Source organism: Herpailurus yagouaroundi, unplaced genomic scaffold (genome assembly GCF_014898765.1).
Source record: "Herpailurus yagouaroundi ecotype Mexico unplaced genomic scaffold, PumYag 213, whole genome shotgun sequence".
Taxonomy (NCBI): Eukaryota; Metazoa; Chordata; class Mammalia; order Carnivora; family Felidae; genus Herpailurus; species Herpailurus yagouaroundi.
In genome coordinates, this window is record NW_024412444.1 from 5,466,860 (window position 1) to 5,479,128 (window position 12,269).

General features: G+C 41.9%; 1 protein-coding gene across 3 annotated transcripts in view; it reads right to left on the reverse strand.

The window, feature by feature from the left end:
• SYNPR (synaptoporin) overlaps nucleotides 1-12,269 on the reverse strand; it is a 318,541-nt gene that overhangs the window by 2,374 nt on the left and 303,898 nt on the right. For all 3 annotated transcript variants that reach the window (XM_040454545.1, XM_040454546.1, XM_040454547.1), the window contains one exon: nucleotides 5,686-5,877. In XM_040454545.1, coding sequence (XP_040310479.1) covers nucleotides 5,686-5,877 — 192 coding nt within the window. The remainder of the gene's footprint in view (nucleotides 1-5,685; nucleotides 5,878-12,269) is intronic.

Below are 12,269 nucleotides of genomic sequence, written 5' to 3' on the forward strand. Positions count from 1 at the left end.
TGATCCATCGATGGACATTGGGCTCTTTCCATACTTTGGCTATTGTAGATAGGTCTGCCGTAAACATTGGGGTACATGTGCCCCTTCAAAACAGCACACCTGTATCCCTTGGATAAATACCTAGTAGTGCAATTGCTGGGTCATAGGCTAGTTCTATTTTTAATTTTTTGAGGAACCTCCATACTGTTTTCCAGAGTGGCGGCACCAGTTTGCATTCCCAACAGCAGTGCAGAAGAGATCCTCCTTCTCTGCATCCTCGCCAACATCTGTTGTTGCCTGGGTTGTCAATTTTAGCCAGAGAATATCCGACTTTTACTGAATGCTTACTACACGTTAGGCACTGTGGAAAGGGCAATCCATTCATTCTGTCTGAGAAGAAGGTATTATTATTATACCTGTATTAAAGATGTGGAAACTGAGGTCCAGGATAAGAATCTTGTTCCAGGTCACATGACTTGGTAAGTAGTAGACGAGGGTCAAGCCCTGTTCTGTCTGACTCCATGGTCTGAGCCCCTACTTAAGCTTATTGTCTCCCCAAGTGAGGTGTTCCTCATTGTCTGTAAGAAGTCTTCAGGGGCTACAGAGTTGAGAACTTTGATTTTAATAATAGTGCGTTAATTTATAAGGTTACCTTCACTTCATGGCTAGAGAGACTACTCTTCCAGTTTTTGTAATGATATAAAAAAATGAGTCAACTTAAAAAGTATGGCATAAGCAATCGTGCAGGTGGTGTGCAGATAAGCACATGAATGAGAGGGTACACAGAGGTTATGACTTCGAAGAGTTGTACTTTCTGTGCCTCTCACATCCAGAAATGAATGTTGAAACCAGACTCTCAATGCAATACGGGCTTGAGAGGTACGAGGTATTCTCCCAAGAACTGGATGTGAGGCTTTCTTACGGAGATTCCTCTTAGTCTCCAAAAGGGTGTTGTTGGCGAGTCAGAGGACCAGGTGTAGCCTCCCCAGACCCTGCCTGTCTGATGGAAGCAGAGCTGTTCGCTCGTGCCAGAGCCTCGAAGAGAACAGCTCTTCTGCCACCTTTCCCAGGGCACATTGGTTGACCTGGGAATTAACCAGAAGCAGTCAGTTGTAACAGCCCCCTACCGGAGATAGACAACAGCATGAGATAAAGCTGTGATGGCATTAAAGCATATTTAATAACCACTCCAGCTCAACAATCGCCATTCAAATTGGACTTGGGCCACCGCCACAGCTCTGGATTATAGGGTGCTGGGCCAGCATCTATCCTCGGTTGCTGGATGGTAGGGGGGTCCCAAGTGCCCTGCAGGTGGGGGTGAGGGGGCCAGTGAAGTCAAGATGAGGCGCCTTGGGGACCTGGAGCAGGGGCTATTTACCAAAGTATTTCAGAATTTTAGCAGCAGGTGGATCAGGACACATTACCTGAATGTCACCTTTGGACTCATCCTGCAGGTTTTGAAATCACACTGGCTTCAACTGCACTTTCCTGCTCCGTGACTTTGGACAAGGCAGTTAGCCTCTGGACCTCAACTTATTATTTTGTTTTCCTAATGTGGAATGAAGGCTATTCGTTCCTCGGGTGACAGTGTGAGGATTCAAGAGAATGTGTATAACGCAGCTAGACGGTGCTAGACACATTCGAAGATGCTTCCTGCCTGGTAAGCATTGTTCTGAATACTTTCTCAAAAATTTCCATGAACTGTATTCGCTTGGCCCTTTTGCTGCAGCATAAACTGAAATGGGACTTTGATGGCAAGGCCGTACTCTTGAGGGACGTCGGCAGCCAAAGCAGTCTCTGTAGGCCCTCGCCTGATCTAAAAGACTGGTTTATCTCAGCCAACCCCCCTTCTTCCTTCTCTCTTCTTCCACTCTCTCTTCTTCCTTTAATGTTAGCTGATACTTATTTAACATTATCTTATGCTATGCTCCAGGCTCCTTGCTGATGGGAGATACAAGACATAATGAAGGTACTCCAGTATAATAGTTGTGTGACCAAAATGAATTCGGTAATCACGGACAAAACTCTAATTCACATGCAGGACCTTTTTTATTGATGTGTACAATAGCTAGGATATTTTCCACCAAAGGGGAGATCTCGATTAAACAGTATCTTTGTAAGTGTATGTCAATGTAGGAGCAGAAAAGATTATCAAGGAATCTTCTCAGATATCAAGGGATGGCTCTGCCCAGAGCTCTAATTTTATGTTTCCCCTTGCTCGGTTTCTCCCTTTTGCTGGCTGCTACTTGGCTTCTAGAAAAAGGATGCTCAAGAAGAACCTAGCGATCAGGGGCATGCGACTTAAAAGTGAGTACACAAACAAGGCATCCCCATGGGCATGTTTCAGAAGCAGGCACGTCTTATCCCGCTGTCATCACACAGGTATTGCAGACTCCTGGCTGGCACGTGGGCCCTTGACTCTTCTCTTGCCATTTTGTTGCAGCTGAAGTTAGAGTAAGGATTTTGATCCAAGCTCAGATGTGGAGGCAACAGAAGGAGAGACTGCAAGCCACCGTGCGTAGCAGGAGGAAGAATGAGGAGGTGAAATCTAGATTGGCCAAGAAGACGTGTCAAGATTGCCTATAATGAAGCTGGAGAAGCAGAAGTAGAAATTGTGAATAGGATAGTTAGGCTCAGAGAACCTTGGAAAGAGAAGTTGAGAGAGAAAGACACATTCTTTCCTCCTACCCTCTTCTTTGGGCTCTAACCACTATATGACATTTAGGAAAATGAATGCATTTACGAGGCAGCTTTTCGGTCGACACTTATCGAACACCTGCCATATGCTGGGCACTGTGCTGAGAGGACTTATAACATATTATATCATTGAATCAATGGTCTTGTGAGGTCTGTTCGATAATAGCCCCATTTTACAGATAATGAAACTAAGGTTTAGGGACCTTAGTGCATTTGTCCAAGAGCAGTCAATTATTGAGTCGTGGAGCCAGGATTCAAACCCAGGCAGACGGACTCCACAACTGTGCCCTGAACCATTTCGAGTGGCGGCAGCATTAACAGAATTTGGCTCTACTCTGGCATTGCTGTTACTACTTGAGAAGCCGTGAGCAAATCCTTTCACGGCACCTACCTGCATTTGTAATGTCTGGATAGCTCCCCTGCCTATTTGTGTTGGTGTGAAATCATAGATGCCAAGATGCTTTGGAGAAAGTAAATTTGTTACCCAGGTAGAAATATCACTGCTATTGTTGAACCACTTACTTGTAGAGGTCACTCCTATGGGTGTGTCTGACTCCTTCCCCAAAGCCTGCACTTGCTTAGTAGGCAAGGTGGTTTGGTTCTGTGAGCCATATTTCTTCTGCAGGATTCTGCAAACCCTGAGCCAAGGTGGACATGTGGCCCAAGATGAGCTAATGAGATGCTCTCTGCCCGGAATTTGGGATTAGACCTGAGTGATTTTTAGTTCAGCCCAAGATGTTTCTTTAAGAAGAAATATAATCTCTGAAACTGGGGGGTGGCTATCTTCTCTTGAGACAACAGCAAAAAGAAAGACAAATGCATCCGAAAAGAGACAATAATGTCACAGGCATTCAGAAAGAGAGAGATGCGAGATGAAGAATGTAAACTGTCCAGCTTCCTGATAATTCCTGGTCCTGGGTTCTGCCCTTGGTAGACACAGTGCTAGTATTTTTCCAATTACTTTTACCTCTTGTGAAAAGCTAGCTCAATAGGATTTGAAGCCAAACGAGTTTGTAATGAAAAAAAATTGCTGTGTTCTGGCAGATTAACATTCTTTCCCTCTGCTTTTGCTAATAGAAATTTTGTTTCCCTTGTAAACCCCGATGCAGTCAAGTGGCTTGAGCTCTGTGGTGGAACTTTAACTCAGGAGCAGAGTAATGCAAGTCAGATACAACATTCTTTGGTATCTGACATTGAGAACCTTGGTCCTGCTCTAGATGCTGCTTTTTTAACAGCCTGTTTCATCAGATTTCATCAATTTTCTGAGCTACTTAATATCCTTCCAAAGATTTTTTTTTTTCCTGATGAGGTTAGTCAGAGTCAGTTTCTGTTACTTGCAATCCAAACACTCCAGCACATACGGACGTTGAATGTCCATAAGTGGGGTCCAGAGAACGGAATTTAGGGATAGGTGGATTATTTTGCTTTGGCCGGTTTGAAGTGAATTTTCTGTCACAGGAACTGGAGGACCTTTAACTGGTGCAGATCCATAACCGTAACAGCAGCAGACCTGTCCTTTCTCCCATGACATGCTGTCTGGTTTCCATCCATTTCTCTTTTTAATTTAAAAAATTTTTTTTAATTCCATATTTTATTTAAAATTATATATGTACCTATGTGTCTAATTTCGTGGATTTTTTTTTTTTTTATCTGAGTATAGTTGACACACAACATGGATGGGCCTGCAGGGGGTTATGCTACGTGACATCAGTCAGGTAGAGAAAGGCAAATACCTCTTTTTGATTTTAGGAGACACGTCACATGGTTTCTCATTCAAAATTCCCATCGCCTAGTCTAAAACTTACTAGAGACAGCAAAGGTAGAATTAAATAGACCCTGTAGGACATCATAATGTATTACATTGATTATTAAACCAACAAACGTACTGGATGATTTTCTCTTGTTCTCTTAGGTTTTGAGATCAAGATTATAATAACATTCATTCCGCCCTGCCTAGAAACACGCTACGGAAGCAGGAGAGTCTATTTCAACACACGCCTCCAAGTATTCGAGTGTTTATCTGCGGGTGTGTCCGGCAATGAGCAAAAGTGACGGCGAGGACCTCCTACATACTTTCTTTCCATGTTTACTCTCTTGGCAAGGCAGGATTCACAGTCAAAGCATCAGGGAGCACCTGGCAACCCTGTCCCCTACTTAAATGCCTGCTCAGACTAAATTTCAGAAAGCTGTAGAAACATAAGTTAACCTTGAAGCAAAGATAATTATTTTTAGGGGCTGCTCAAGAATGTTTTTCTTTCAGCAAATACTACCAGGTTCTCTAGTCTTGAGTAACTACTGCTCTTTGCTGCCATTATAGTTTCTGTCTTTCTTACATGCCGTTTCTTTCTTTAAAATAACACAAGATTCCAATTTAGTTGCCCTGCTCTCTGTCAGATTGTCTGTCTTCCTGTGAGAGCTATGCATTTGAAAATATTCGACTTTGTTCAACTCATATAGTTCAGCTTTTCCAAAGTTACCAGGCAATTAAACCGGGAACATGGAGAAGATAAAAAAAAAAAATTACCGTAATTGTTATAAGTATTTTTTCTACTGTGCAGCTTTCCTGTATTCTATCAGGTTTGAGTGTTTTTCCTCCAGACAATCAACTGGATGTATTCGAGCTATGTGTGGCTTGAACAATGTTTTCTTCCCAGGAAACCTCTCTGCCATCAAATATTCCTTTTACTTCTGGCAGGCGTCAGACTTAAAGTTCAAATTTTATATCTGCTTCTGGCTTAGAATTTTGACTTGACTGTCATCCAAGCAGCAGCTGCCAATACCTGCTGCGTTCTTATTAAGACTCCATAATTGGCAGCATTAAAGCCTATGGGTTCTGACAATAGAAGACTTGAAGGCCAGAGGATCATCTTGCACATGGAGTGAAATATCGCCTTTTAGACTGGCCTCATTTTGGACGCAGAAATCTCCAAGGTGACCTCTGAGATATTCTTCCTATTCATTTGAGTGGCAAACAAAGGTTTGGGAGGTAAAGCATAGATGAAAACATACCACGGAAGTGTTTAAGCTGGACATTACAGGGCTGTGGACAGCCATGCATTTGTTGGACGGCTGTTTGCAAGCTGACATCAGTAACAATACTTCCTTAGGATCCGTCGCGACCTTGACATCAGACAGTCCTTTCGCCCAAGCTGATGAACCCACCAACCACAAAAACGAAAAGACTACAGTGACGATGAAGTCCTACAGAAACAGAAAGATAAAACAGGAAGAGAAATGTGAGTTCCAGAAACAAATTGATCACTTTATACAACTATTTGGCTTGCTTTTCGGGAAATTCCAAGATCCCACAGCAATGGAACCAGGGAGAAGTTGAAAAACAGATAAAAGAAAGTTTTGTGATATTATATTTATATTTGTCTAAAATAAATAATAGTAATATTTATTGAATGCTTGAACTGTTCCAGGAATGATGCTAAGTGCTTATAACACTCATCTAATTGTTCCTAAAACACCCCTGTGAGGAAGTTCCTATCATTATCCCATTTGCGGATGACAAAACCGGGACAGGGAATGGTCAGACAGCTTGCCTGGGGTACCCACAAATAATCAGCAATGGCGTCAGCACTCACACCTGAGCAATGAAACCTCTAGGCCTATGATTGTAACCGCCGTGTTAGGATGGCTGCAAACAGAGAGATTTGCTGATTGTTAAAGACTCCTAGATAGCAATATTCATTTATTCACTCATTCATGTTTTTCAGTGAACCAATCTACGTGCCATCCAGAGTATGCTTGAGACTGTGTTCAGTGGAGGCAATAAATAGCCGTAATGTTTTGACTGCTTTTTACGGGCAAGAGGCTTTATGTAAAATTATCCTTACAAATGCCATGTTAGACGGTGTTTTTAATACCCATTTCTCGTGATTCATCGCTTACATATGACATCCCAACAAGTGCCCTCCTCAATGCCCATCACCCATTTATTTTTCCCCCCTCCCTCCTCCATTAATACTCATTTTAAAGATGAGGAAATCAAGGCCCAGAGATATAAGGTAACAATATAGAAAGGGGGAGAGCCAGAATTCAAATCCAGATCTGACTTACAAAACCATCTGCTATGAATACAGGGGAAAGAGGCTTCTTTTTCCATATGAAACAATATGTCTATGATGTAAGATGATGTTTAAATGTTTAAAGAAACAATACCAAGCTTCTGATGATGGGGATGTTTCTCATATCCTCCTCCTGACTCAGAGGGGGTGGGGAGTCAGAGTCACTGTCCATGTCTTAAGCAGACCATGTTCTAATATAGGACAGTCTTTCAGATTTACTGTATTTACATTTGACTAACATAAAAATATTTCATACTGCTTACCTAGTATACTAAAGACCCTGACCTGGAAAGGAAGAGTACATTTGCTATACCAAGAGAAAGGTTTCTGTTTTAGTCTAAATGATAAGCCTGTCAAGTACAAAACTTGCCCCGTGTCTCCTTCCTACCCAAGGGCATGGTACATTTCACTTGCTCTGGTTAGTTTTCCCTCATGACATGACTGAAGGAGTTTTCATCAAGATCCCATGATCAACACCAGGGAAACTCTTACATTGTAAGGATGCTATTGTGGATGGTATTTGTTAGGTGTGGCTTTTGTGGACAATGTTCTAGACTGTCCACTTCTAAGAGTGGCTGCATTTTCACAGAAACTTATCTTTTCATCCAAGGGCTGTTGCAAATAATATGACTTACCGGTTGACCTTTTCATGTTGACTCTAGAAAATTCAGGGCTAATTTGTTACCTGCTCACAGGGTTTTTAATGGCATGGATATTTTAACCCTATTCCCAGCCTTGTTTTATATACCCATTCTTTCTTTCCCTTCTCATTTTTGATTAATTCCAGTTTGAGTTTCATATATTCTTGTAAGCTATCTTAAGTTGTTTCTGGAATGAGATGGTGGTATAAACAGGCAAACAAATACAGTATCTACAGCAATCAATAAGAATATTTGGAATCATGAGACTCAAGTGTTTGAGTCTGAATTATAAACTGGAGAAATGGTTACGGATAAGTAAGCCAGGTTGATTGTGTCAAATACAAATTCAGGTTCACGTTCAATCTAGTACCTGATTCATTCATGGATGCATTCATTCAAACCATTTTTTAAATTTTTAATGTTTATTTATTTTAGAGAGACAGAGTACAAGCAGGGGAGGGGCTGAGAGAGAGGGAGACACAGAATCTGAAGCAGGCTCCGGCCTCCGAGCTGTCAGCACAGAGCCCGACGCGGAGCTCGAACTCACAAACCGTGAACCATGACCTGAGTCAAAGTTGGATGCTTAACCGACTGAGCCACCCAGGTGCCCCCCAAACAATAATTTTTGAGTAATGTGCCAGATATTGAGGAATGTCTTATGAGGGATTTAAAAAATGCAAGATGTGGACTCTGCTCTCTTGATATTACATATTTTTTAGGGGCTATAGATACCCTGCCCTTCCAATTATGAGACAGGAACTGTCATTATTTCTGATCATCATAATTAAAAATAGACTTGAGAAAAGGGTGTGAGGATGGGGAAACATGAACAGAGTCATGTGAAGACCTCTCCCTTGGAAATTGGAGAAAATAGTATCAAAACTTTTAGACTTATTTAATAATAGTAAGAATACCTAACATTTGTGGGGCATGTATTATGTGTGAAGCACTATTCCAAGTTTACATGAATTAAGTCATTTGATTTTGACAACAGCACTGTGAAACAGATGCTAATCCTGCCCCCATTTTACAGTTGAGGAAACGGAAGCCCTAAGGGGTTAAGTAAAATTGCTCAGAGTCTGGAGTTAGCAAGTGGTAGAACCAGGAATGTAAGCCTGGCCATCTGCTTCTGGTACCTGTGAGCCTGATTGTTCTATACCCCCCTCATGACTGCCTTAAGGAATATTGATCTTCTTATTTAAAGCAAGTACACTAAAATTTCAAAAGTTACACTGGAAGTCCTGGTTAATTTAAATATGATGAAATAGTAATGAATCATTTTCTATATATAGGCTTCATGAATGAAGTCAAGGATCTGTGTCCTTGAGGGTAAATATGTTATATTTGGGAGCACATCCAAACTTTTACCCTGGTACCATTTTGTAAAGAGGCATCAGCCTATCATATTAAGGTATTTCTCACACAAGTTAACAGCTCAGAATCTGTCATCAGATAGACCGGAGGCTGACTACTGACCCTGCTACTTACTATGTGTTCTTGGACAATTTGCTAGACAATTTGAAACTTCAGTTTAGCTCACTGTAAAATGGGACAATAACAGTATCTGTCTCATAAGACAGTCAGGAGAAGTGAAAATGTGGTTTTTCATTTGTCTGTTTTTCCCAGTAAGATGTCAGTTCCAGGAGGGCAGAGACTGTCTACCTTGCTTATTACTGGGTCTTGGCAGAAGAGTTGCCATCAGTATTTATTAAGAGAGGGAAGGAAGGAAGGAAGGAAGGAAGGAAGGAAGGAAGGAAGGAAGGAGGGAGGGAGGGAGGGAGGGAGGGAGGGAAGGAGGGAGGGAGGGAAGGAAGGAGGGAGGGAAGGAAAGAAGGAGGGAAGGAAGGAAGGAGGGAGGGAAGGAAGGAGGGAAGGAGGGAAGGAAGGAATATACAAAATGTTCTCAGTTTTGTTAAAATATTTACATTTATGTATATAACATTGGAGTTTACCTAGTGGTCGGTGGTAGGATTGGAGATGATTTATTTTCTTTTATATAAGCTTATGTATTTTTATACATGCCTTATTTTATAATTAAATCAAATAAAAACAATGTGGCAATGTGATTAAAACATTGGCTGATTATATCGATGGCTCTTCCAGACAGAAATTCAGATGGTTCTATTTGTCCCCACAGCAGTATCAAGATTTATAATTGGACCAAATAATAAATGTCATTAGAATAGAGAGTTTTGCAACAAAGGGCTTCAGAAAGTAGTCTCGGGCCAGATTTTCCACAACTAAGCAAAGTGTGAATATGGGGGAGGTTATGTAAAAAATTCTGGGTGAAGAATATATTAGCCTTAACTTTTTTGGGTTTTGGCTTCGGCACTGAGCGCGAGTTTGAGGCCACTTGCAGGGCGGGAAACCAGGGAGCAAATCCCTGACACTGTGCTTCTCCTGCCAAGGCTCCCATTGGCCACACCCAGCTGGAGCCCAGAGGGCAGGGAGCCCACTGATGTGATCCATGCAGCCACGTCCTGAGCACAGAGCATGGTGGGGAGGGGCAGGGCATCCATCAGAATCTGTCCCCCGAACTAGAGGTCGTCTTCGGGGCCGCAACCACAGCTGCCGTCACCCGTGTTTACCCAGCATTTCCCACATGCCAGGCACTCTGCTAAGCACTTACGGGCATCATTAACCTTACGACATACATACTAGAAAAGCCCTGCTTTTCTTATGAGGAAACTGAAGCAGAGACAGGTCAAATACTTTGTGTATAATTAATGCCTGGCTTGATTACTGCAGTGTATCGTGAGCTTTCTGTAAGGTTGGGGGGAAAGACGCTCTTTGGTGTATTTTATGGAGATAATTACCTTAGCTGGTGTTCTCTGAGTTTTAGTCATTTTGGCAGTACCTAAAAACAGTTTTGATATTATCCACATAGTCTTGTGTTATTGCTTAATATTTAATTTAAAGCAAATTACCCTTTTGACATAAAGAAGGTTATCTCAGAAGGAAATTATATGTGTACTATAATGCGAAGCCAGTAGGACTTGCCATAGATAGAAGGGGATTGCAAACCTAAGTGCTCCACAGTGAAACAAAATACCTTAAACTCTAGCTGGGAATGTTTGCACAAGGCTTTAGAACCTAGGATCTTTGTTAAAAGGGAGATTAGCAAGTGTTAGAGGGATATTAAAGAAATACTAGCATGACCTAATCAGAAGACCTGAAGTTAAAGTGAACATGGAATAACTTTCTCAGTCCCGTTACTTAGTCCCATGTGAATGAATGGTCTACCGAAACCCTCTTCTGAATCAGGAGAGGTAAATGCCTTGCACTGGAGCAGGGATTTTCTTCTGATGGTGCAGACAAGAACCCGGTTGTTTACAAATGCTCCCGCCCCAGATCTAACAGAAACGGAGTGTGCAGAGGAAGAAACTCAAGAGGTAGATTTGTAACATTAACTGCTAGGTTATCATGGTGCATACATTAACCCTTGGAAGATGTCTTCTGCTGACTCTGCTTGTGTTCTTTATTCTCCTAGAGTGGAGAGGCTGCCATTAGAGTGCTTCTATGCTTCCAAAAACCTCGCACACTTGGGACCTATGTGGTCCCCATAAAAGCCCAAAAAGTAGTCACAGGATGTGATTAGCCTTTATTACAGATGAAGAAACTGTGGCTGAGAGAGAGAAGTAGATTTTCCCGTGGTTCATTAAGTGGCTTATAAAATATGTTCTGTAACTAAGAACATTGACACTCTTTACCGAGAGAACACGGACAGGCTACCTGGTTGTGTTTCTGCAGGATGTTTTAAGTGTGTGTTCAGTGATCTACACAAACAGCCTCGTCAGCAGAGGGAGCAGCCTGGCTTAATGCTGGCTGGGTGGTTTGTTTCCACTTTGCTTGCTGGGTGTGTTTTCTTGCCCCCACTTCTCCTCATTTGCTACAAGCAAACTCATTTTCTTACTAGAATGTCATTTAATACATTAAAGACACTTGTCCCAGATCACTTTGGGGCATAAGAGGGAATCCTCTTTGGTGACAAAACCTCATCTTTTAGAACCAGATAAACCTGTCTCTGTCTCCCTCAATCCCTGTAGCCCCACTGGATATTGGTAATATCCATAATATCAATTCTCCCATTTCTATCTATTAACAAATATTCTCAGGATTTCACCTCCAATGGCATTATTATCTGTTTCACCTCTTTGATGACTTCGTTATTTATTCTGTGGCTGATACCTACCCTGAAAGCCTCTACCAGACTCGGGGCAGTCGGAGTCACCCACACCCTCTGTGTAAATGGATTTGCTTCGCTGAGTCAGCTTTCAGGAATCCCAGCATGAAGCTGTGAATCAGGAAACACGGAACCAAGCAGCAAGATAGAAGCTCAGCTCAGAACAGAGCTTGGGACTTGTCTTGGAAGAGAGAAGAGCTAAGCAGTGTCTGGATGGAATAACTTCTTGTCCGCTCATACAGGTGTATTTCATTGTTTCATTTGAAGGATGAATAATAGTGACCTCTGACTTGTGGAGAGTGTCTTCGGTTTCTAACAGGACGTAGAAGATCATTTGATCTTCATAATAACTGCAAGCAGGTGAAGATAATTATACCCATTTAACAGATTCAGGGAAGTTAAGCGATGTGCTCAAGCCATCTTGTAACTGAGATTTCATCAAGTAACTGAGATCATCATCAAGTAACATCATCAAGTAACTGAGATTTGAATGCAGGGCATTGAGCTACATGTTTAGTGAGTGGTTTTTCCATCATGCCCATGCTTTCTCAAGTCTGAGTTACCCATTATTGTGGGAACTCAGACATGGAAATAAATAACACTGGGCTCCACGATTTTTCTCCACAATTCTCTTTCAGTCTGAGGCATAAAGAAGAAAGCCTCAGCTGGGTACTAATCTGTCACTAATGTTTATTT